Below are 26780 nucleotides of genomic sequence, written 5' to 3'. Positions count from 1 at the left end.
CCAAACAATTCTAAAATGTGTGTGTGTGTGTGGTGTTAGGGGGGATAGTCCATCTTGTAAAATGAATATTAGTAAATTGAACAAAAAAAAGCTTATAGGCAGGAAAAAAGAGTCGCCTTTTACACTGAGCACGCTGGTTATCTTATAAGAACTTCATCTTCCTGCACTGCAATTGCTCTTGCTAAAGTTCCACCTTTGAGTCTGTTTCCACTCTCTTTGGAATTTTGGGGAAATGAGGCTATGCACTTGGGTCCTTCTCAGAAAGACTACTTGAATAATCAAGTGACAGTTTTTATTTGTTTTAGATTTCATTCTTACACTAAAAGAAGCTTTGATGTTAAAATAGGGTTTATTGCCAAGATTTAATTTCCGTTCTATCACTTGGAGACCAAAGTATTTCTTTTGTAATTTTGTTTTATAAGTAACTTAAAAAATTAGTCTTATGTTTTAGAAAATTTAACAGACCTAATATATAGAAGTAATACTATCAATACAATTGAGCCCACAAAAGAGTAAACATCTGGAGTTTGAAGGCTAATAATTATAACATAAATACAGCTCTTTATGCCATGTGTTGCACTAAGTACTTCCTATATGAACGCATTTAATCTTTACAATTCCCTTGAAGATAGATACTATTATTATTCTAATTTTACAGATAAAGAAAGTGAGGTGAGACTTACTAACTTGCCCAAGAATCCTCAGCAGGGCCAAGATTCAGACCTAGGAAATTCATGTTGTAAATCTCAGTGCTCAGGATGGCATAGAAGGAATATATTCTAAGCCTTTTGAGGAAAAGCTGTACTATTTAAGTGGCTTTTTCTCATGCCTTTTTCTTGAAGAGCTGACATAGTTAACTGTGAACTTGTGTATAAAACCCAGATAGACAGGGACATGTTAAGAACATTTAACAGTAAAATGCTGATGCTATTGGCATTGCTGATTATTAAAAATTTCCAGCTAAGACAAAAACTGATATGTGTTGGGGCTTTCCAAGAACCCCAGGTTTGATGATTCACTTGGAGGACTCACAGGACGCAGCATATTGCCGTACTCGTGGCTAAGATTTACAGCAAAATCAGCAATGGGCAAAGGAAAGAGGGAGAGGTCCAAGAGAAGCCCCCAATGTCTTATCCCAGTGGAGTCAACTTTATTCCCCCAGCAATGAGTTGTGACAACACGTGTGAAATGCTGTCTGTCAGGGAAGCTCATTAGAGACTCAGTGCCCAAGGGTTTTTGACTGCGGGCTGATCATGTAGACGCAGCGTGTACCAAAATTCCAGACTCACAGAACGAAGGCAGACCTTCAGCATAAAGCACATTGTTTGTACAAATAGTTTGGCCACTTTTATCAGTTAGGGTGATGGTTACTCTCCCCAAAATCCAAATTCTAGATGCCAGCCAAGGGCTAACCTTGAATGCAGTCTCAGGCTTGCAACGTTCACTGTTTTCTGTACACCACCCCTGTTAACTTTTTTTCTACTAGAAGACTTTTTGGCAGTCTTGAGAAAAATGATGAAAAAGAGGTAAGGAATAGATTCAAATTTTTCTACTGGCCTTTATTTTATTTCTGTCAGGCTTTGTTTCAACATTTACAGAAACACAGAAGTTGGATAAAATCTAAAGCAAGTGAGGAAACGGGACAACTGGAAATTAGGGCGGGAACAATACAAGTTGGGCTACACTTCTTACACGAAGCACTCCTTAAAGATCAAACACTCTTGCTGCAGATTCAACTCTGATCTTTCTACTTTATGTATCTTATTGAAACATTAATTTTTTTTTCTAAATAGAGAATAGGTGGCAATGTTAAGTGCTTCCTCTGTGCCAGGCATCTGTTAAGCACCCATGTGTATTATTTAACTTCATCCTCACAGTGACCCTGTGATGTAGGAACTTGTGTTATTCTTATGGTCCAGATGATGAAACAGACTCAAGAGAGGTTTAAGCGATGTATTCAGTCACACAGTCACATAGCTAGTAAGGGGAAAGGCCCAGAATTTTGCCAAGATCTGCTTACGCTACATCCAGAGCTTTTAACAACTTTAATCATTTATGATAGTATGTGGTTGGTTAAAATTTTATTTGCCTGGGATTGAAGGGTTCTTTGTTGATGCTGTTATCTTCTGGCCACTTGGTCATTCTTCACTGGAGACTTTACCACCTTGCTCAGTGTCTCCCTCTCCACCCCTGGTACTCCTACTATCTTGGGTGAGTTTTATGGTGTTATAAGGATAACCGCTCTTTGACCTTCACAGCGGCAGTAATTTTTCCCTCCCCTTTATTCCAGCCACCCACTCACATCCTGGATTTTGCTGTTACTTGAAACTGTTCTACCTCCAAAGTGCCATTCTGAAGCAGCCAGATTGAATTAGCCAGCCATCTCATCTCTCTTCAGTATGCTCACTGTTTTCCTTGGATCTTGAGTCCACTGACCCATCAGTTTCCCATCAGCCCCTTCCTGTTTCCATTCCCTTTCTTATCAGTTTAGAGCAATGGTCATCACTTTAGTGATACTCTTGCCGGAACTCTAAACTTCCTTTCACCTGTCACTTGTCATGCCCAGCCCAGGCATAATCAGCCATCTGCTTTCTTGGTGCCTGAACCCCGACAGCTGGTTGGTGCTGGAGAAAAATCTCGCAATAGGCTGTATCCCACACAGAAATCGTATTCCTCGTCTTCTCGCTGAGTATGTTAAACCTCTACTCAAATTTCCCACTTCTCCCCACCTAACCCCAACTCTTGGTGGATGACCTCTTTTTTTATTTCACAAACCAATTGGAAGCCACCTGACAGAAGTTCCTCAGGTCTTCTCTCCCAGTCTGACAAACATACCTGTACCTGGATCAGTTGCTTCTTCCTTCCTTCCTATTATAACAGGAAACATTTGGTTCTTAAATCTAATCACCCACTTGTACACTGTACTTTGGCTCCTATATCCTCTGCCTTCTCAAGGACCTTACGTTATTCTTATTATTATCCTTTCTCTTCTGTATCCTCAATCTCTCCCTCTCATCTGGGTTTTTCCAATTGGTATTAACATGTCACCTGTCTTTCATGTCACTCATGCCCTCCTTAAAGCCATCTCCTCTAGCTTGCTTCACAAATAGGAGCTGCCTTTGCTCTCTGTTTCACCTCCAAATCACTTCTTAACATATTATAATTTGGCTTCCATCTCCAACACTCACCAAATTCAGTGGACAGTCTATCCTGACCTTTAAGTAGCACCTGACACTGTGCACCGTATTCATTCCTCTTGCTTGCGTCTGTGATGCCACAGTCTGCTCATTTTCCTCCCAGTTCTTTGGTTCTTTTCTTGTGTCATCTTTGCCTGTGAACTTAGAGTTCTCAACCCCTAATCCCAGGGGCCAGTGATAGTGTTGGCAGTCCTCTAGTTTCACATGACCATTTCCAAATCGTTTTCATGCAAAACTCCATCCCTGTTTGAGTTTGGTTCTGGACAATTATAATATCTTCTATCCATTTTCAGTGATACCCTCTACTAATTTCTAGTTACTTTTGCTCCTCCATTGCGGACCTTGTCATTTGATTGCTTCTACTTCGTTCACCTATGCTCGCATCATTCTTCTATTTGGTAACCTTATTAATGCCTCCTAAGCTCCACATTCTTTGACCTCTTCAGTTCCAACAACCTTCATCCCTGCCTTCCTTTAGTAAATTACACTGTGGACAAAGACCTTTGGTTTATCATCTGGGTGGACTCCCACCTCTAATGCTGTAAACTCAAATGGTTGTCTTCTTCTACCCCCGCTTATGATCCTTCTTGCTTGGCCATTGTTCCTTATTATCCATTTTTTGACATTGTGTATTCATTTTCTATTGCTGTCGGAACAAAATACCGCTAACTTAGCAGCTTAAAACAACACAAATGTATTGTCTTATAGTTCTGGGGCCCAAAGTCTCACTGGGCTAAAGTCAAGGTGCCATTAGGGCTGGATTCTTCTGGAGGCTCTAAGAGAGAATCTGTTTCCTTCCTTCTTCAGCTTCTACAGGCTTCCTGCCTTCTTGGACTTGTGGCCCTTTCCTTACTTCACTCCACTCTCTTACTTAGCTTTTCTCCTACTACTGACTCTGATCTCCCTGGCTCCCTCTTATAAGGACCCTTATGATGACATTGGGCCCACTTGGGTAATCCAGGATAGTTTGCTCATCTCAATATCCTTAATGTCTGCAGAGTCATTTTTACCACGTGAGGACACATATTCACAGGTCCCTGGGATTAGGACGTGCACATGCTTGGAAGCCGGAGCATTTTTCTGCCCTCCTACACCTGGTCAAGTCTTCACTCTCTCAACCACTCTCTTACCTCCTAGTCTCCCTCCACCATGTTAGCGCTTCTAGAACTTATTCTACCCACAGTAGCCACATCAGATCACCTCCGTTCCATCCTTCAAACCCTCGAATGCCTTTTCCTTTACACTTAGATGGGAAGTTGACAGTAAAACCAAACTTCCTCCTCTGGCTGAAGTTTGACCTCTGTCTCTGTAATCTGTTATCTGACCTCTGTCTCATCTCTGATTTCACGGCAGGCAGATCTCCTTCACCCTCTTCTTGCCACAGTGGTAATTATGTTTGGTCCTTGAAACTGAGCTTGTATTCACCCCAGGACCTTTGCATTTGTTCTTTCTGCCTGGAACCTCTGTCCCCAGATTGTCACATGACTTTTTCCTTCCTGTCACTGAGGATTCAGCTCAGATGTTGCCTTTTTATAGAGACTTTCCCCGCCCAGCCAATCCGAACCCGCTGGCGCTGCCTGTCACTGTGGCACATCACCCTGTGTGATATTTCTTCTGAATACTTAACCACTGTCTGATTTCTTGTTTATGTTTGTCTTCTTTCTGAATCTAAGCTCCATGAGGGCAGGTGGTTTTGTGTGATTTCTTCCTTGCTGTGCTCCAAGTGCCTAGAACAGTGCCTGGAACTTTAATAGGTACTTAGATACTGAATGACTGTCGAATGCGTCTATTCCCTCTTGTACTATTTGCATACTAGTAAAATGTAATGTAAGTTTTATGAGGACAGGTAGCTTGTCTTACTCAAGCTACCTGTCCTCGTAAAGCTTGTCTTAGCTTGTCTTACTTGTTGCTAGTACCTAGAACCGAGCTTGATCCCTGTTTGGTGCTTAATATGTTTTGAATGTTGAGTGAATGAATGAATGAATTCGCTGACTTCTGCCTCCTCCCAGGCACCATGGTAAGATCATGTTTGCCCTCTTGCCTGCTGAATATTACCTAAACCACTCCCCTGCCAGCACCTTCTGCTTCTTTGCCCTGGGAAGTCCATCCCTTGGCTTTCACTGCTGAGCATTCTTCCTCCTGTGTGGTGCTGGTTCACCCCCTCTCTTCCCTGTCAACATCTGACCAAACATTTTCCATTTCCTTGTACTTAAAGGGGCTCTGATTATAATGAAACTCCTGTTCTACATTTCACCTGATGTGTTACAACATTTTTTTGTCTACCTGCTCCCTCACTGTAAGCTCCTTAAAAGTTTTATTAACTTTTACGTTTCTAAAACCGATAACAGTACCTGCTTGTGTTGTATATTATTATATCCTATGCCTAATAAAGTTTCTTTCATTAAGTATCATTTTTAGCCTCATTACAGCTATGTGAAGCTTTCTGTGTATATGAGTATTTTCCTTATTTTATAAATGTAGAAACTGAAGCTCAAGGTTATTAAGAGATTTTTTTTTCCCCAGAGTCTCCTTCCTGGTATATAACAGAGGTGGGACATTGCACTGAGGCTTTTGTCCTACTCAGCATTATGTTACCACTTTCCTCAAATCTTCTTGCCACTTTCCCTCCAGAAATCAGTCTTGCCTCACCTCACAAATAAATATGAGGTTTGAACTCTCTCAACTTTGTCCTCGTTCTCAGACACTTGTTTGTATCTGTGCTCACTTTTAGCTCATTTCTTCTAGCCTGAGATGAAGAGACATACCTTTGCCTGTTGGAGAACCATCCTGCTTTTACAAAGTTTTATTTTGATTTTTCAAACATATAGAAAGGTGCAATAGTAAAATTCATACTCATGTAACCATTATCTATAACTAATAATGGTTAACATTTTGCCACACATTTCACCTGGAATTAGAGATTTCATGATGTTTTGTAAGTAACTACCTCTGTTTACATCTCTTAAAAATTTTCCTACCAAACATTTTCCTCTAAAACATAGTACAATGATCATATTTAACAAAATGAACAGTAATTCCGTAATACTATCTAATAGTCAGTTATATTCACATTTTTCCAGTTAGCTCCCCCAAATGTCTCTTGCAGTTGATTTGTTCAAAACAGGATCCAGTCAGTGATGATATTTGAATACTGTGTCTCCTGAGTCTAGAACACTTTTTTTTTTTTTTTTTTTTTGGGTTGCACTGCACTGCTTGTGGAATTTTAGTTCCCCGACCAGGGATCTAATCTGGGCCCTTGGCATTGAGAGCGTGGAGTCCTAACCACTGGACTGCCAGGGAATTCCAAATTTTTCTCCTCTTTTTAAATGACATTGACCTGTGAAACGAGGTACCAGTTGTCCTATAGAATGCTTCACTTTCTGGACGATTTTTATTTCTTCCTTATGGTGTCATTTAACTTGTTATTCCATGCCTTGCATTTCTTATATGCTAAAAGTTAAGTCTAAAGGTTTTAATACACTCATGTTAAGTATTTTTGGTAAGAAATTGTATGGGGGATGCTGTGTACTTCATGTCTCATCACACCTGGAAACATCAAATGTCAGGGTATTCTACTTTTCTGTGATACCAAGTTTGATCACTTGGTGAAGGTGATGACAGATTGGATCCCTCAACTGTAGAAGGATCTCTACCCCTTTGCAACTATGTGGGGTCTTGGGGCATCAGGGGATATCTTGTTTCTCCTAATAGTTATCGTGCCCATTGATGATCCCTCACCCCAGGTTCTCGAAATAATTACTTCTCTTATTTCCTAAGACGTTGCTCTATCTCAGTTTTCTTCCTGTGTTTTCACCAATGGTCTCTTTGACTGATTTACCTATAAATGTGTATATGATTTCACGAAATAGTTTTCCCTTGACATATCCCCCTCTAGTAACCATTCTCTCTCTTGCTTTTGTCCCAAGATCATGAAAAGGACAGTCAGCATGCTATCTACTTTACTTCGTCTCCAAATTATTCTTAATCCCACTCATTATTTCTTGCTAGATGATCTTGTCCACGCCCATGACTTCTGCTACATACGCTAGTGTCACAAAAGTACTCTTCAAACTGAATTTTCTACATGTATTCCCTGGATGGGCATGAAACAGGACCAAATGAGATTTCTCTGCCCCGTCTCTGTCCCCTTCCCCCCATATCTTTGCCTATTCTGGTTTGCCCTGTCTCAGTGAAGGGTACTTCTTGGTCAGTTAGCTTCTTCCTGCTGCTTCTATACCTCACACCCCAAGCTTGGGAGACCCCAGTCTTCTCTGGGCACACTGTGATCGTTCTTGCCTCAACTTACTGTCCTTTCTGGTTGGAATGCCTTCCTCCTTGCTTTTAAGGCCTTGCTAAACTGTTAAAGCTGGGAGGAAGCATCACCTTCTCTATGAAGCTTTTCCACAAATGAGGGAATGACCCATTTGCTCAATTTTGTATCTGCTCTAATCTGTATACCATGCTGTCAAGGCATGCAGAATATATATTGAATATACTTTTTTTGCTTTGCCTTCATCCTTTAAACACTCTGGAAGTGGGAGTTGTAACTTTGGTATTTATTTCTGGCTTTTTTCAGTCATTGAGTAGGCATTTAGTAAATGTTTATATTCATGGCCTGCTTGCTTTTATTATAATAGCCAGTGTTAGTTTTCGAGGTAAAATGTCCTGTGGGGTTGGTGATGAGGGAAATCCTTGTATATCAACCATCTTCTCTTCCTCTACTGAGGAATTTGATACTTTGTCCATTTTATAGTCTCTGGTAGAAGATACTAGATACTAAATGGTTTCTGCTCATCTCTAACTAGTTTTTTTTTTTTTTTTTCCTTAGGTGGATGAATGCTTAGTTAAGACAAAGTAAATAGTGGCAAAATTTAGCCTGTGTTTCAATGAAATACGAAAAAAAGGCAAAACATATTCTCCCTTAAAGGTTTTAATTTGTAAATAGGATGTTTTTAGATTATGGAAAATACGTCATTAATTTAAGCTCATTTGATTACAAATCCTTCTTTCCTTCCTCCCTTCCTCCCCCCCTCCCTTCCTCCCTTCCTTTCTTCCCGTCTTTCTTTCAATTTGCCTGCAATTAAAGAGATTATGCACATCTGTACTGGTCTCTGGGAAACATGCATCTAACTCTTTCCTTTTCCTTCTTACTATGGAGACCTAATTAAATTAACATCATTTCACATTTGTGCTAATGCTGTTAGGCAGCAGATCTTTGACCCAAGCCACTTTTTTAAAGCCACAACACATGTTTCCTCAATGGTGATTTTTCTTGGTTGAAAAATCTTGAGCTGAAAAGTCGCTTCCATTCTTGGAAATCAGAGTCACAAATACTATCTTTCTGTTATTGTGCCATTATAGATTTTTGTAATTTCCCAGAATGTCCTATGCTTCTCATCAAACCCGCATATGTAAGAGAAGAAGGCAGATGAAATCAGGCATGTTCAAGGTGGTATGGCTGTAAATTGGTGCAGCCACTATGGAAAACAGTATGGAGGTTCCTCAAAAAACTAAAAATAGAACTACTATATGATTCAGTAATTCCACTTTTGGGTATAGATCCAAAGAAAACAAAAACACTAATTTGAAAAGATGTATGCATCCCAGTATTCTTAATAACATTATTTACAATTGCCAAGATATGGAAGCAAAACTAAGTGTCCGTCAACAGATGGATGGATAAAGATGTGGTATACACACACACACACAGTGGAATACTACTCAGTCATAAAAAAGAATGAAGTTCTGCCATTTGCAACAACATGGATGGATCTAGAGTGTATTATGCTTAGTGAAATAAGTCAGTCCTGAGAAAGACAGATACTGGATGTTATCACTTACATGTGGACTCTAAAAAATACAACAAATAAATATAACAAACCAGAAACAGACTCACAGATATAGAGATCAAACTGGTGTTATCAGTGGGGAGAGAGAAGGTAGGAGGGACAAGATAGGGGTAGGGATTAAAGAGGTACAAACTACTGTGTATAAAATAAATAAGCTACAAGGATATATTGTATAACACAGGGAATATAGCCAATATTTTATAATAACTTTAAATAGAGTATAATCCATAAAACCGTTGAATCACTGTTGTACACCTGAAACTAATATATTGTAAATCAACTAAACTTCAATTTCAAAAAAGAAGACAGGGCTTCCCTGGTGGCGCAGTGGTTGAGAATCTGCCTGCCAATGCAGGGGACACGGGTTCGAGTCCTGGTCTGGGAAGATCCCACATGCCACGGAGCAACTGAGCCCGTGAGCCACAACTACTGAGCCTGCGCGTCTGGAGCCTGTGCTCCGCAACAAGAGAGGCCGCGATAGTGAGAGACCCGCGCACCACGATGAAGAATGGCCCCCGCTCGCCGCAACTAGAGAAAGCCCTCGCACAGAAACGAAGACCCAACACAGCCAAAAATAAATAAATAAAATTAAAAAAAATAAAAATAAAAATAAAATAAAATAAAAAAAGAAGACAGAGTGAGTCCAATATAAAGAAGCAGGTCAGAACTCAAAAAAAGAAACAAATGCCTATTTCTTTTCTTTTCTTTTTTTTAATTACCTCAATACATTTATTTTTATTTATTTATCTATCTATTTATTTATTTATTTTTGGCTGCATTGGGTCTTCATCGCTGTGCCTGGGCTTTTCTCTAGTTGCGGCGAGTGGGGGCTCCTCTTTGTTGCGGTGTGCAGGCTTCTCATTGTAGTGGCTTCTCTTGTTGCGGAGCATGGGCTCTAGGCGTGTGGGCTTCAGTAGTTGTGGCACGCAGGCTCAGTAGTTGTGGCGCACGGGCTTAGTCGCTCCGTGGCATGTGGGATCTTCCTGGACCAGGGCTTGAACCTGTGTCCCCTGCATTGGCAGGTGGATTCTTAACCACTGTGCCACCAGGGAAGTCCCAAATGCCTATTTCTAATTAGGTTATCAGACCAAGGTGGTCGCAGTAGTAGTCTGAGAACTGTTTAGATTTCAGATATATTTGGAAAGTAGAGCTAACCATCCATGAAATTGTGCTAATTGTTCCTCTTCTCTGTATTTTCTCATTTTTTAGTTTCGCTATTCGAATTGGCTTGATAAGTTGTATATGGTGTTGGGGACTGTGGCCGCCGTCATCCACGGAGCTGGACTCCCCCTCGTGATGCTGGTTTTTGGAGACATGGCGGATAGCTTTGCAAATGCAGGGAATTTAGGAAACCTAAATACTTCAAAAGTAACTGCTGGAAGTAAGTATTGTTTGCTGTACTGATTTTGTTGGAATCTTTGCAGAAAAATCATTCGCTCAGAATGAAGTTTGTGGAGCTCTTACTAAATAGGCACTAGTGTGTTTAGTGCTGTGGAGGGATCTGAGCTATAGTTCATATTTGTAATGAATCCCAGAAGATAACATTCACAAGCATTAGAGTATACAGTGGAAGTGCTGATAGAGATATATAGAAAAAGAGAGAGCTCTGTGAAGTCAGAAATATCCCAGGCAGTTTCAGTAGGAGGTATAGGAACCTAATCTGGACTTTGAATGATAACTAGGAATCAGTTGCGAGATTCTCTGACATATCAGATGTGGGTATAAGAGACAGGAGTCTAAGATGATTCAATGGTTTTTAGCTGGAGAAACTGGATAAACTGGATGCACTTACCATCAGTTGAGATGAGAAAGATGGAGGGGAGAGTATTTTGGCAGTAAACACCAGAAATTTAATTTTGGACATTGCCACAGGTTAGGCTCTTTGTTTTTTTAAAAACCATTTATTTATTTATTTGGTTGCACCAGGTCTTAGTTGTAGCTTGCGGACTCCTTAGTTGTGGCTTACCAGCTCCTTAGTTGTGGCATGTGAACTCTTAGTTGCGGCATGCATGTGGGATCTAGTTCCCTGACCAGGGATCGAACCCAGGCTCCCTGCCTTGGGAGCTCGGAGTCTTATCCACTGCGCCACTGGGGAAGTCCCAGGTTAGACCCCTTGGAAACATGTGAAAATGGAGAAATGGGGACAAGAGAAGTTGTTTGTGTGTGTGTGTGTGTGTGTTTTAGGATGAGAGAAATAACAGCTTGTTTGTATGCTAATGGAAATGATCCAAAAGAGAAGAGAAAGTGGTGCTCTGCGAGAGAGGAAAGAAATTTGTTTGAGTGATATCCTTGAGAAAGGATGGAATCTTATGCTCAAGATGGAATACTTGCTTGAGGTAGGAGCACAAATAGTTCACCCACAATAACGGGTGGGGGGAGAGAGTATTTGAGTGTCAGTGCCCAAAGGTGGGTAGACGAGGACATGAGAATTTGTGGAACTTTTCTTCTGATAACTTCAATTTTCTCAGTCAAATAAAAAGTAAGACATTTGGCTGAAAAAAGAAAGGAGATCGGAAACAAGTTTATGGGAATTCCCTGGCAGTCCAGTGGTTAGGACTCTGCGCTGTCACTGCTGAGGGCCTGGGTTTGATTCCTGGCTGGGGAACTAAAATTCCATAAGCCTTGTGGCTTGGCCAAAAGAAAAAATTAAAACAAGTTTCTTAGGAGAGTGAGAAAGTGAATGGACTAGGGTGTCACGCACACACACTTTCACACTCTCGAACTTGATTGAAGAGGGGACTGGTTGATAGCTGTGAGCTCCCAAGTCACGTTTGGTCAAGCATACCCGAAGACTTGCAACCTGCTGTGCAGTCAAGGAGTAGAAACCTTGATAAGGCCTGTTTGAGAACACACCGGAGAATAAAGTGATGTAGCTTTTGCAGGATCTTTAAGTCTCTGATGAATACCATGAATCCTTTCCCCCAGTAAATATGCATGCCAGTAAATATGCATGCCAGTAAATATGCATGCCCGTAAATATGCATGCCCGTAAATATGCATGCCCGTAAATATGCATGCCCGTAAATATGCATGCCAGTAAATATGCATGCCCGTAAATATGCATGCCCGTAAATATGCATGCCCGTAAACATGCATGCCAGTAAATATGCATGCCAGTAAACATGCATGCCCGTAAATATGCATGCCAGAAAATATGCATGCCCGTAAATATGCATGCCAGAAAATATGCATGCCCGTAAATATGCATGCCAGAAAATATGCATGCCCGTAAATATGCATGCCCGTAAACATGCATGCCCGTAAACATGCATGCCCGTAAATATGCATGCCAGAAAATATGCATGCCCGTAAATATGCATGCCAGTAAATATGCATGCCAGTAAACATGCATGCCCGTAAACATGCATGCCCGTAAACATGCATGCCAGTAAACATGCATGCCCGTAAATATGCATGCCAGAAAATATGCATGCCCGTAAATATGCATGCCCGTAAATATGCATGCCAGTAAATATGCATGCCCGTAAATATGCATGCCCGTAAATATGCATGCCAGTAAATATGCATGCCAGTTGGGGGTATTTATGGATCCTCTGATACCTGTCTGTGCATCCGGGGAACTCTTTTTTGTGATTCTGAAGAGCACATTGTTTACCCTGAGGCGGGACTGCTTCAGTTCTGTGAAGACAGGTAATGAATTGGGCCAGAAAATTTTAGAGTATGTCTGAGCTCTGTAAAATTCTTACGCATTTATTATGCCCCTTCATGGCATTCACAGGGACCTGGCAAAAGATGTACCACATTTGGACTGGCACCTTTCTTTCATACCGTTCACCAGAAGGAAGCACTTGGTGCTCTCTTGAGTTCATTGGTTCCCAGGCATGCTATAATTTAGCAATATTCTTTGGAGTTGATTCTCTCACCGCTTTTCAGGGCTCTGTGGTAGCTCAGCTGACTTTATATGTACATCTATGCCCATTCTGATCCTACCCACTTTTTATGAAATCCAGACACACACATTGATCTAACTGTGGGAGGTGTTCTACTTATCATGCTGTGCACCTGAATGCACTCCATGGAGGGCCAGCTGCTGAACTCAGCTGTGTTCATCAGGAAATATTGGGCTGTTAACACAACTGTTGAAAATTGGCCCAGTCTGGGAAGAGTAGACTATTACATGGCTGCCTGAAGCTAGCAGAGCTGAACTTGGATGGGCCACAGTAAACTTACTTGTGCTATGTGGATTGGTCTTCAAAATTTATTTTTATTTTCTATTTTTTAATTTAAAAATTTTTTAAATTTATTTATTTATTTATTTATTTTTAGCTGTGTTGGGTCTTCGTTTCTGTGCGAGGGCTTTCTCTAGTTGTGGCGAGCGGGGGCCACTCTTCATCGCGGTGTGCGGGCCTCTCACTATCGCGGCCTCTCTTGTTGCAGAGCACAGGCTCCAGACGCGCAGGCTCAGTAATTGTGGCTCACAGGCCCAGTTGCTCCGCGGCATGTGGGATCTTCCCAGACCAGGGCTTGAACCCGTGTCCCCTGCATTGGCAGGCAGATTCTCAACCACTGCGCCACCAGGGAAGCTCCTAAAATTTTTTTTATACAATGTTTCATGGTTACTTTCCATTTCCAGTTGTTACAAAATACTGGCTATATTCCCCATGTTGTACAGTACATCCCTGACCCTATCTTACACCTAGTAGTTTGTATCTCCCACTCCTCCACACCTATATTGCTCCCACACACACTGGTAACCACTAGTTAGTTCTCTGTATCTGTGAGTCTGCTTCTCTTCAAGCAAATGAGCCTGGATAAAGGTGCTTGTGATTTTAGACACGTTGTGTTAAAGGTGACAAGTTGGGTACAAGTGTAAATGATATCCAGGCAGTTTAAGAAATGAGACTGAATCTTGGCATAAAGAATTGGACTAGAGATTTGACAACATTTGAGTTGAAGGAATGATAAATCTCCTGGGATAGGATATGGAGAAAAGTAAAAGGAATGGGGAGTTCTAAGCCTTGAGGAAGACTCAATTTTTAGCAATAACTAAAGCCAATTTTTATTGAGCATTTAATATGTGCCGGGCACTGTTCTTAGTGCTTTACATATATTAACTCCTTTATTTCTTTCATGGGCATGAGGTTGATACTATTATTATCTATACATTACAGATGAGGAAACCAGGGCCCAGAGGGTTGAGTATATTTAAGTTGCCTGAGGTCATAGAGTTAGTAATTAGTCAGTATTTGAACCCATGCAGACCAGTCCCAAGTCCATGCACCGAAGGAGACAGAGGGACACCCAGAAAGGAAGACAGTGAGGATTATGTGTTAATCGAGAAATGAAAGTACGTGGGGGAGATCTGCCATGCCTCATTGTGGGTAACACCCAGAAGTACTCTTCAAATAAACTCTTCATTATTTATTGTCTCTAATGGTTTAGTTGATGGTACATCCACATGAATGGCTTCCCTCTTTCTCCATAACTGTATCATGGTTGGTTCTGTTTAGTCTCCTACCAGATTGTGGGCTGAGGAATGGAGCAAATGAGATACTCAAATTCTAGTACAAGTTAATAATTCAGAGAAAAAGGGGAAATGTGGAAATATATTTATATTTGTATTATATTTATAACTTATATTTATCATTTACCATTTCTACTCTCACTTCTCTAAAACTCATATGAGGAACATGGAAACTATTTGTAAAATGCCAGTTCTCAAAATAATATCTATATTTTGCTGCTTAAACCATGAGCATATAAATCACACGCAGATCTTGAATGTGTGTTTCAAGACTTTGGTGTTGTAAACAGAAAAACATTGCCATCTGTGTCCTCAAGGCTAGCATTATGAGTATTCTCCAGACTAGAATGTTAGCTAATACTTCAGTTCTAAGTACTTCATAAAAATTTCTGTGATGGATGTTATCTTTTCATTTGCTCAAGGCTTTCCTCTGCTGCTAACCATTTCATGGGAAAAATTCTGAGAGATAAATTTCTGGAAAATTGAGTACCAAATAATGACAGAATATTTAGAAGTATATTGTTTAGTGTGGCAGTTTATTTATTTATTTATTTCATTATTTTTTAAATTATTTATTTATTTATTTGGCTGCACCAGGTCTTAGTTATGGCACGTGGGATCTTTAGTTGCTGCGTGCGGGATCTTTAGTTGCCACATGTGGGATCTTTAGTTGTGGTGTGCAGGATCTTTTAGTTGTGACATGCAGGCTCTTAGTTGCGGCATGCATGTGGAATCTAGTTCCCTGACCAGGGATTGAACCCGGGCCCCCTGCATTGGGAGCGTGGAGTCTTAACCATCAAGGAAGTCCCAGTGTGGTAGTTTATTTTTAAGTTTGAGTTAAAACTTAAAATATGACTAGTTTTTCTAGATTAGTAGTTGTAGTGTAGTATGGTCAGATTTTTTTTTTTTTTTTTGGTTACTATTGGGGAAATGTTTCTTCGAGCCAAAAAGTAGATTAGTTAGAATGTAATCTCTACAATATATTATAAAAGTCAGCAAAAAAAATGAAGATAGACAACACCTGACCCATTATAGGTGCTTAAGAAGTGGGATGAATAAATGAAAGACGGAATCACAGAATTTTGTAGGTGAAAAAGAGCCTAGAAAATTATCTGGCCCAAACCCATAATTTGATAGATGTAGAAACCAATGCTCAGGAAGTTGAGACAAAGTGACCAGAATGGAATTGCTTGTTAGTGGACAGAGCTGAGTTCCTGGGTCAGGAATCCTGCCTTTTATTCTGGTATTTTTCCCACTCTACTTGTGGTTTCAAACTCTGCCTAAAATTGAAGCAAACGCTAGTACTTTTCACTTGGTCTTTTCTCTCCCTAAGGTGCCATCCTGTAGGCTTACGTATTGGTATATCAGGCAGGTCCAACAAGGACCTACTGTATAGCACAGGGAATTCTACTCAATATTGAGTAGAGTTTTATATATATATATATATATATATGAACATATATATGAATACATATGAATATATATATGAATATATATGAATATATATATATGAATATATATATATGAATATATATATGAATATATATATGAATATATATATATGAATATATATATATATATATATGAATCACTGTGCTGTATACCTGAAACTAATACAACATTGTAAATCAACTATACTTCAATTTATAAAAAAAAGATTTGGTTTTAGGATTAAAAAAAATTTGGCTTTTCTCTACTGATTATTTGGCTGATATTGTTATACAGCCCAGAGAGTTTCTGGATTTTCTCACTGAAAAATAATAATAATTTTTGGATACTTTTCCAGTATTCTTCTTTATAACGGTTGGTCTGGGCTGTAACCCTTTGAGATCCATACAGGTAAAAAGTTATTGGATTATATGATCTCTAAAGTCATTTCGGCCTAAAAGTTTTGGTTTTCTGAAAAAAAATGCTTCAGGATAAGAATTTTATGAGAGGCTCATAGAGAAAAGAAAAATCTCTGGGCCAGAGAGCTCTTAATTAATAAAAGTTGATTGGAGGAAAAGAAAAGTTAGATTGGAGGGAGTCTAAAGAACATATCTTTATTTCATTCTTTGGTGAGTAGAGATCATGTCTGTCAGAGGACTTGAATGCTCCATTTTTAAATTTACTGGTGCACTTGGACACCACCGAAGCACAAATAAAAGGTACTTGGTGCAAGAGTTGGTTTCTGATGACTGAAATTATATTTATTTATTTATTTTTATATTTTATTTTTGGCTGTGTTGGGTCTTCGTTTCTGTGCGAGGGCTTTCTCCAGTTGCGGCAAGCGGGGGCCACTCTTCATCGCGGTGCGCGGGCCTCTTCACTATCGCGGCCTCTCTTGTTGTGGAGCACAGGCTCCAGACGCGCAGGCTCAGTAATTGTGGCTTACGGCCCTAGTTGCTCCGCGGCATGTGGGATCTTCCCAGACCAGGGCTCGAACCCATGTCCCCTGCATCGGCAGGCAGATTCTCAACCACTGCGCCACCAGGGAAGCCCCCCTGAAATCATATATATATATATATATATACACACACATACACGCACACATGGAGAGAGAGAGAGAGAATATTGTACACATAAACATAAAGGACTCAGTTTTGACCTTGAACATAATTTTTACTTTCTGAGCTGAATAAATGTGATAGTAGACCTAGAAGCCACCATTACCAAAGAATGTTTGTTCAAATTCTCTTGGTCCCTTATCTCTAGAATTGAGAAAACCGGTAGTAGCAATGAGTAGAAAACAGATATTTAGTTAGACTTGAAAATTTATCTTGATTTGGTTGTGATGCACACTATTGACATTTCCTGCCTAGATCATCTGCAATGAGAGATCTTCTGAGACTGATTTGGAGAAAAATCCTCACCTAGCTATCAATATTTAATATCCTGTTTTATCTTTGAAAATATGGAGCAGAGGCAATCTCATAACTGATTAGAAATTAATCTGTACACTTATTCCAGTTGACATAAGGTGAAAGCTGTCGAGTTTCTCTCCTGCATGTTTTGCTACATCTCTGCATCTCTGTATGACTTCCTACTTTCTCTATTACTCCTAAATGCAGTCTTCCGTGGGGTCCTGTGCTTGGTTGTCATCTCCTCCCTACCTGCCATCCTGTCCTCACAGATGAGAATAGATGGCTTTTTTCTTTCTTGAATTTAGCTATGACCTCTTAAGATGTGAGACTCCTACATCTTAAGACCTAACTCTGTCTAGAACTGGAGGGCCACAGTTTGAATACTTACTGGACATCTTCAGTAGAATGTCCCAGGTACCACAGAATAAAGATCTTCAGAACTGAACTAATAATCTGCTCACGTCTGACCAGATCTCCTCTTTTTGCTGACTTCTTATTTCCCACCACGACATCACTATTCTCCCGATGCTTAAACTCGAGGTCTTGGTCGTTTTTTACTGTTACTCTAGCTACTTCTGTTCCATCGGTTGCTAGAGCCTGTAACTTCTCGCTCTCTCAATCTTACGGGTACTTTCCTTCTTTCCTATTCTCATTTCCACCCTCTTTCCTTGCATAATTGCAGTAGCTCCATCTGTCAGTCTCCCCCGTTCCAGTTAAACTTACACATTTCTGGTAGCTAAGTCATCCTAGACCAAACCTCTACTCTTGTCCTTTTCTGCTCAAAACCACGGAATGCCTACTAGTTTTTATACACCATACCTGTGGAGCCTAGATTATCTTTCAACCATATGTCCACCTGCTTCCATCCAGACAACACACCCACCCCACCGCCAAAGCGGCTTATTCATTCTTCAAACATGCACTGAACTTTGGTCTATGTCGTTCCCTTTGCCAGAAAAATTTTCTTCCTCTTTCCCACACCTGTCAAAATCACACTCATCTGACCCAGGCTCTCTCACGTTATACTGTAACTTTTGAAATGACTACAAGATTTATAGTGTGCCTCCCTATTGATCCAGCCATCTTGATTATGACAACTGATCCTGCAAAAATATTCACCGTATTTAATATATAGGTACAGGTTTAATGCAGCATTGCTTGTAAAAGTAAGATATTGGAAGCAACTGAAATAGATGCAACTTAGAAAAAATAAAGGTACACATATATACACACATACTGACGTGGAAAATCGGCCAGAGTGTGGACTGTGTTTAAGCATGTATGTGTATATGTGTATGTGTGTACTTGCATACAGAAAAGAAAATCTGAAAAGAATTCACCCCAGAATAATGAACAGTGGCTAGTGCGTGTGTGTGTGTGTGTGTGTGTGTATTTAGGCAGGGGTGTTAAAGTTTTAATGTACCTTGTCCCAAAACGTTAACATTTGCTAATACTGCATGATGAGCCGACTGGTATTTATGACATTTTTCTTTGTGTTTTATATATATATATTTATTTTAGCAATTCTTTTATTTATATTTATTTTTTTATTTAGTTGCGGCTCCCTGGCTCCTTAGTTGCGGCAGGTGGGCTCCTTAGTTGCGGCTCACCGGCTCCTTAGTTGTGGCAGGTGGGCTCCTTAGTTGCGGTTTAGCGGCTCCTTAGTTGCGGCCAGCGGGCTCCTTAGTTGTGGCTCATGGGCTCCTTAGTTGTGGCATGTGAACTCTTAGTTGCGGCATGCATGTGGGATCTAGTTCCCTGACCAGGGATCGAACCCGGGCCCCCTGCGTTGGGAGCTCAGAGTCTTAACCGCTGCACCACTGGGGAAGTCCCTGTATTTTATATTTTTCAAATAAAAATAAAAACTGGAGAAATGCAGTGTTCGATTTGAAATACTAAGCGCTTTAGTGTCAAGTCTGCACTGATATTTATCAGGACAAAGCACCTAGAAAAGATTTTTCTCTATGTCATCTTGCAGTGATATTTCATAAAATATTTTAATCCAGGGACACTAGTATTTCTGCTGACAGACTCCTTCTTAATCAGTGTGGCTTTCTTCTTGCAAATAAGCTTCATTGAATTTAGTGTGTGTGTGGTTGCACACAGCTGGTAGTAAAAGATTTGAATGGATGCTGTGGTGCTTACACATAATTGAAATTAAATCAGTGTGACCTATTTTTGTGTAAATTGTTAAGTGACACAAGTTTGATTCATTTTTATATGCTTATTTTTAATGGAAAACAAAGAGACATAACGGTATATGCTTTGTGGTGATCTAGGTTTTATGAACAGTACGTATTTTGGCAAAAAGCTGGAGGAGGAAATGACCACGTAAGTAGATGTTTTCTTTACTATTGCTAAGCATTTCAGTCTCAATCCAATTGTAGCAATGTTTAAAATTTTACATTATTATAATAAAGATTCAAAGTTTTGAGGAGAGCAACATCATTGTTTCTAGGAGGATACAATGTAGGATTTTTTTTTTGAAGAAAATAATTTGCTGCGTAAGATGTGCTAAAGTTAAGGTTCAGCCTGGATTAGACTGATGTATGCATTAGTAAATATAGACTATCATGTATAGGGAAATTAGAGGAGTTCAAAGTGGCCTTATTTAAAATGCAGTTAAATTAAGAATCACATTATTTGCAATGGCTTTGTAACTATTAGTTTGATTCCTGGATATTTTGTCGTGACATGATGAGATCAGTCAACAGGATTTTTTTTTTTTTTAACACAGCGTCTAATTCTAAACAATGAAACAAGGCATCCCAGAATAAATATAGTCCTTTTAACCTTAACTCACCTTGGGGAAGCTTTCGTTAATGATTTGCTTATCTTGAAGTTTGCTGTCAGAACAGCTTATAAAACATGTCCAAACATATTAGTTGGTGATTCAGAAGATAATGATTCCACATTATCCTATAAATGGTTCTGTAGATTTGAGGAAAATGGAGATATTTGACCATATTTTGAAAGATGAGAATTACCTCCAAATATTCCTATAGAGAGGCATTTTAAAAATATTGATCAAAAACAGAATGTCTTATAATCATCTTATAAATGCTTAAACACAGGTGTGTTTTGAGTAAACATAGACTGACGGCCTACAATACATTAATTCATTCTCAAAGCACGCATTCTACTTCTTAAATGAGGTTTCTTTTTAACTATCTCTTGCTATATCATTAACACTTGGATAATAATTAAATATTGTTATCTATTAACTAAAATTTAGTATTCTAATTACATCTTCCCTGATAAATACATTGTAAATTACCAGGTATAGCTTGGGGAAGATATATTTACACCAAGTTGCAAACATTGACATCAGCAACTATCTGGTTATAACACTGACATTTTTTTTTTTTTAAACATCTTTATTGGAGTATAATTGCTTTACAATGGTGTGTTAGTTTCTGCTTTATAACAAAGTGAATCATATACATATGTTCCCATATCTCTTCCCTCTTTCATCTCCCTCCCTCCCTCCCTATCCCACCCCTCTAGGTGGTCACAGAGCACAGAGCTGATCTCCCTGTGCTATGCGGCTGCTTCCCACTAGCTATCTGTTTTACGTTTGGTAGTGTATATATGTCCATGCCACTCTCTCACTTTGTCACAGCTTACCCTTCCCCCTCCCCGTGTCCTCAAGTCCATTCTCTAGCAGGTCTGTGTCTTTATTCCCGTCTTGCCCCTAGGTTCTTCATGACCTTTTTTTTCTTTTTTTTTCCCTTAGATTCCATATATATGTGTTAGCATACGGTATTTGTTTTTCTCTTTCTGACTTACTTCACTCTGTATGACAGACTCTAGGTCCATCCACCTCACTACAAATAACTCAATTTCGTTTCTTTTTCACACTGCCATTTTTATAGCTTCTGCATGGTTTATACAAGCATTTTTCTTTGAGGGTGGCAAGTAGTGAACTTTTAAAAATGGGAATTTTGGAATCCTGTATTTCATTTTAGCATGTTTGTCTTTACCTAAAATGTAAGTGCTTAGTGAAGCCCATGAGTTGCTTGCTTTTTTCAGCATGAAGACTCAGATGAGGAAACACAAATTTAGCATTTCTAGATGGTCAAGGGTCTGGGTTTAGAAGATGCTCATGTTCTTTATTTTTAGAATTTAAACTGGAAGGACTGCTACTTGATTCATTAAGCATTTCAGGATAACTTATGATGGCCAGTTGGGCAGATGATATAAAAATACTTTTCATTTTCAGTTGTCTCGTGGCACGTAAGCTCTGCCAGATTAATAACCCAAAAGATCAGGGGACCATTTCCATCTCTTGGTTCCACTTTCTGGCAAATTCAGTCACTTCTTTCCATTCTCCAATGTGCAGAAACCACCCCAAGTGCTCATCAGCTGATATGGAGGTAATCCAAGTACGCAGGATGACAGTGGTAGGTTACCTGATGCTGTGATGCTTCAAGGCACCACACAAGTCTTTCACAATAACCGGCATTCTCTGGGTGCTAACTATGTGCTGGGCATGGGCCCAAGTGTATTCATACATTACTGTGTAACAGTTTTTTTTTTTTTAATGGCCGTGCCTCGCGGCATGCAGGATCTTAGTTCCCCAACCAGGGATCGAACCCGCGCCCCCTGCAGTGGAAGCGTGGAGTCTTAACCGCTGGACCGCCAGGGAAGTCCCACTGTGTTATAGTTCTTATCTCCATTTTACCAATCAGAAAACTGAGGCTTAGATAGGTTAAACAAGGCTACACAGCAGTTAAGTGAAGAGCGGGGCTTTGAGCCAGAACAGAAACCACACTCTTAACCATTACACTGTAACAGGGCAGCCATAGTTGGATGCCGACCATCAACTCTGCTTGTGAAGGAGGTCAAGATAGCCAGATAACCAAAAAAGGCAGGATGAGTGGTCTGTTGTGGAAAGGTGCATTGATGAGAAAGCAGAGCATGTGCAGTTTTCTTGTCGTTTTTCAGGTACGCCTATTATTACAGTGGAATCGGTGCTGGCGTGCTTGTCGCCGCTTACATCCAGGTTTCATTCTGGTGCCTGGCAGCAGGAAGACAAGTATACAAAATTAGAAAACAGTTTTTTCATGCTATCATGCGGCAGGAGATAGGCTGGTTTGATGTGCATGACATTGGGGAGCTTAACACCCGGCTCACAGAGTAAGTACCTGGGTTTATGTCGAACTCCGATGTGCTTCTTATTCTTAGAAAATGAAAGAGAAGTCATCAGATCTGTTAGGAGACGTTAGTGCATCCCTCAGAAGTAATTATGAAACGAAATTCCTTCTAAGCCGCAATCGTGTCTCACTCATCTTTTCATTCCCAGAACGCTGGCAGGGTATGAGGGGACCTGCGTGACTAGCGGTGAATGAGGGGTTGGACTTGCCAGACTCAGGAAAATCCTCTGGGAGTGTGCATTAGAGCAGCAACATGATGCTTGCTGGGGACATTACTGTGCAAGATCCTAGATGTAAACTAATTTACCCCACACTGAAACAAACAAAAAAACCAGCTAGATTCAGGAGAAAAGTTCTGTGTTCACAATTGTGATGTTTATTTCTAACACTGTCTCTTCTTTTAGTGACGTCTCCAAAATTAATGAAGGAATTGGTGACAAAATTGGAATAGTCTTTCAGTCAATGGCAACATTCTTCACCGGTTTTATAGTAGGATTTACACAAGGTTGGAAGTTAACCCTTGTGATTTTAGCCCTCAGTCCTGTTCTTGGTCTGTCAGCTGCTATCTGGGCAAAGGTAGGTGAAGCCTGTGAATCCAGATTTTAAGCTGTCTCCACTCCCGAGACACCCCATAACTCCACGCAGCGGAAGGCTGTTTTTCTCACATGATGACCCTGACTCTATATTTGATACTTGGTTTCTAACCTTCTCTTCACAATCAGTGGGAATAAGCAGGTGCAATCTCCCTGAGTCCTATACCTACCAGGACTCTCTGCTGTCCTTGCCCTGTAGTTATTTGGGGAAGGGATGAGAAAGAAGGAAGTAGCTCTCCCATCTCATCCTCTGCCTTCATGTAAAAGGCATGCTCAGCTTTTGGCGAGCTGTGTTCCCTGGTAGGCAGTTCCATATTCATAAGTAGAGAGATCCAGGAAGAGCTTCAAGTTCAGTGAACAACACATGGGTCCCATTCAATAACCATTATTGATTTGAATGTTTTGATAGATTTTATTTAATTTGAAAATTGATTGAACAGTTTTGTCAGCGTTACAAATGACTGTGTTTATACATACTTAAATCCCTTGGTGTGAAAACAGTTTTTTGAAAAGAAGTATCTTCTAGTCCCATATGCATGTAAATCCAAAGTCTTCAGTTCTTTCTCCCAGTCACAAAGGCAAAGCAGTACAGACGGCCCTCCCTACCTCCGTACACAGGCCTTTCTCTTTCAAGACTGGGTGTGGTGTTCATTTTAAACTGATTTCATGTAAGAGTGGATGGCAGTGGAGAGATTGGCCCAGTATGTAATTTCTTAGAGAAAAAGAAAAATTAGAGAAAGCACTACACATTCATGTGGCAAAAGGTCATAAAATAACGGAGGGCCAGCCAAAGCCAAGCCTAACACAAAATAAATCAGGCTGTAAATATTAAGAAATTTAAAAAACTTAACGCTGTAGGGTGGATATTGTTCTGTTATTGTAAACAATAACTGCCATTTTTTTAGTATCTACTGTGTCAGGCAAATACATATTTTTCTTTAAAAAACTTATTTTATTGAAGTACAGTTAATTTACAATGTGTTAATTTCTGCTGTACAGCAAAGTGATTCAGTTATACATATATATACATTCTTTTTCATATTTTCCATTATGGTTTATCACAGAATATTGAATATAGTTTCCTGTGTTATACAATAGGACCTTGTCATCCAGATCCCGCTTTTTAGGGTAAAAAATCCCAGGGAATTTCAGAGAATAAAATAACATATTTTAATCTCCCCCGGAATTAGCAAATATTATGCCTTTTGCAGTATTTAACTGTAATATTTTCTATATATGAAGAAGGAGGTTGTAGAATATTACAGAATATTTTTCCCCTCACTCTATCATATTATCTTTTCTTCTTCCTCAAAGGCATGAAATACATATTTTTCTGAAGTAGAGATATTATCTCATTTAATGGAGGAAGAAACTGAAGTTCTGAGAACTCTGTTATTTGTTGCTGAGACTAACACAGTGTTTAAGTGGTGTTCTTGATGGCTAAATTGTATCTCTGCATTAGTCTGTTGAAATATTTGGCAAAAGCTTTTGTGTTAATTGATTTTCCTGTTTACTAGGATATTAAGCAAGTCAGGTGGCAGATGCTTCATATCAGGATTTGCTGAAACAGTTTTAAAATATATTCATGTTTGTTCTAGTTAAGTTACGGGGAAAAGCAGGAAGTTAATCTCTTAATAAGTAATTGTGCATTGCTTCAGAAACTATTTATTTAATAAATGGAGCCCTAGGCTTATTGCTGGAGACCTAAGTTTACTCTGCCATAAGCTTTTGGTATGGTTTCAAACAAATTTCTTAAATTATCTGGTTGTCAACCATATTAAAAAAGAAATGTGGCCCAGTTTAGGAAGCTCCTGTGAGCCTGAGGCTGTCTTCTCTAACCCAGAGGCACCAGTGCAAGAGTGTAGAACAGGAAGGGACTTAGTCCCAGCAAGCTTCCTACTCCAGGAAGCCTCTTTTGATCTCTGCATGCAACTCTCTAACCCCACCCAGAGACACTGGGTCAGCTAGAGGGCACAGGGAGGGGAAGCTACCATATCCTGCCCCTACAAGAGATACCTGGTGGTCTGACCTTAAGAAACCACTTCCCCTCCCTCAGGTAGCAGAAGCAGGAGCCCCAGCAACTCTAGATAAACCATGCTGACAAAAAATAATACCAGAAAGACTCTGAATGTAAAACTGCTACTGGAACCACAGCTCACAAAAGTAGGTCAAGAATTGCATGCTAAACCCAAACAGGGTAACTGCTTGCTAAAATAAAAGATTTAAATAGGACTCAGAGTCTCCTAACATAATAGACAAAATGTCCAGGGTATAATAAAAAATCACTTGAAGAACACAAGAACAAAGAAAATCACAGCTTGAATGAGAAAAAAACAGTTAACTGACCACTGTTGAGGTAATTCATGTGTTAGAATTGTTTGGCATGGATTTTGGAGCAGTCATCATAAAAATGCTTCACTGATCAATTACACATTCTCCTGAAACAAAAGAAAATAGAAAATACCAGCAATGAAAAAAGAAGTTATGAAAAAAGGACAAAATGAAATTAGAGAACGGAAAGATATAGCAGCAGAAATAAAAATCATGATGGATGGGCTTAATCTTGTTGAGTGGAGATGACAAGAAAGAATCAGTATACCTGGAGGTAGAACAATAGAATTCACACACACCCCCACCCCCAAACAGAGAAAATGAAAAGAGCCTCAGGCACCCGTTGGACAATAACAAAAGATAGAATATTTGTTAACCATCAGAGTCCCAAAAGAAAGGAGAAAAGTAAGGCTGATGGAGTATTGGAAGAAATAATCGCTGAAAATTTCCAAGATTTGTGAAAGACAAACCTTCAGGTCCGGGACTTCCCTGGTAGTGCAGTGGTTAAGAATGTGCCTGCCAATGCAGGGGACACGGGTTCGATCCCTGGTCGGAGAAGATCCCACGTGCTGCGGAGCGGCTAAGCTCATGTGCCACAACTACTGAGCCTGTACTCTAGAGCCTGTGAGCCACAACTACTGAAGCCCGCACACCTAGAGCCTGTGCTCCACAACAAGAGAAGCCACCACAATGAGAAGCCTGCACACCGAAACGAAGAGTAGCCCCTGCTCGACACAACTAGAGAAAGCCCGCATGCAGCAACGAAGACCCAATGCAGCCAAAAATAAAAAAAAATCCAAAAAACCTTGAGCTCCAAGAAGCTAAGCTAACCTTAAACAGGATAAACTCAAAGAAATCCATGATTAAACAAATCGTAATTACTGAAAACTAAAGACAAAGAAAAAAATTAAAAGCAGCTAAAGAGCAACAACACATTACCTACTAAGGAACACCAATTTGAATGACAATATATTTCTCATCTGAAACCACGAAAGACCAGAAGGAAGTGGCAAAATATTTTTCAAGTGCTTAAAGAAAAGAACTGTCAACTGAATACTTGGTAAAAGTATTTTTCAGGAATGGTGAGGAAATAAAAACATTCTCAGATCATGGAAAACTATAGAAGAACCTTCCATTAGCATACCTCCTATTAAAGACTGGCTAAGTGAAGTTCTTCAAACAGAAGGGAAGTGATATAAGAAATACTGGAGCATCAGGAAGGGAAAAGGAACAACAGAAAGAACAGAAATTTGGGCTTTTCTTTCTCCAGGAGATTTCTAAATCATATTTGATTATTGAACCAAAAATTATAAGTGGTAAAATGTT

General features: G+C 39.8%; 1 protein-coding gene across 3 annotated transcripts in view; it reads left to right on the top strand.

Annotated features, from left to right (window-relative positions):
- ABCB1 (ATP binding cassette subfamily B member 1) overlaps positions 1–26780 on the top strand; it is a 102380-nt gene that overhangs the window by 6769 nt on the left and 68831 nt on the right. The window contains exons 4-7 of one of the 3 annotated variants that reach the window (XM_082472467.1): positions 10256–10427; positions 19654–19705; positions 22322–22513; positions 22935–23106. In XM_082472467.1, coding sequence (XP_082328593.1) covers positions 10256–10427; positions 19654–19705; positions 22322–22513; positions 22935–23106 — 588 coding nt within the window. The remainder of the gene's footprint in view (positions 1–10255; positions 10428–19653; positions 19706–22321; positions 22514–22934; positions 23107–26780) is intronic. The other 2 variants (XM_082472468.1, XM_082472469.1) reach the window with 2 other exon arrangements.

Source organism: Balaenoptera physalus, assembly GCF_965194825.1.
Source record: "Balaenoptera physalus genome assembly, chromosome: 8".
NCBI lineage: Eukaryota > Metazoa > Chordata > Mammalia > Artiodactyla > Balaenopteridae > Balaenoptera > Balaenoptera physalus.
Note: the sequence above shows the minus strand (reverse complement) of the source record. Positions and strands in the feature narration are given on the sequence as shown.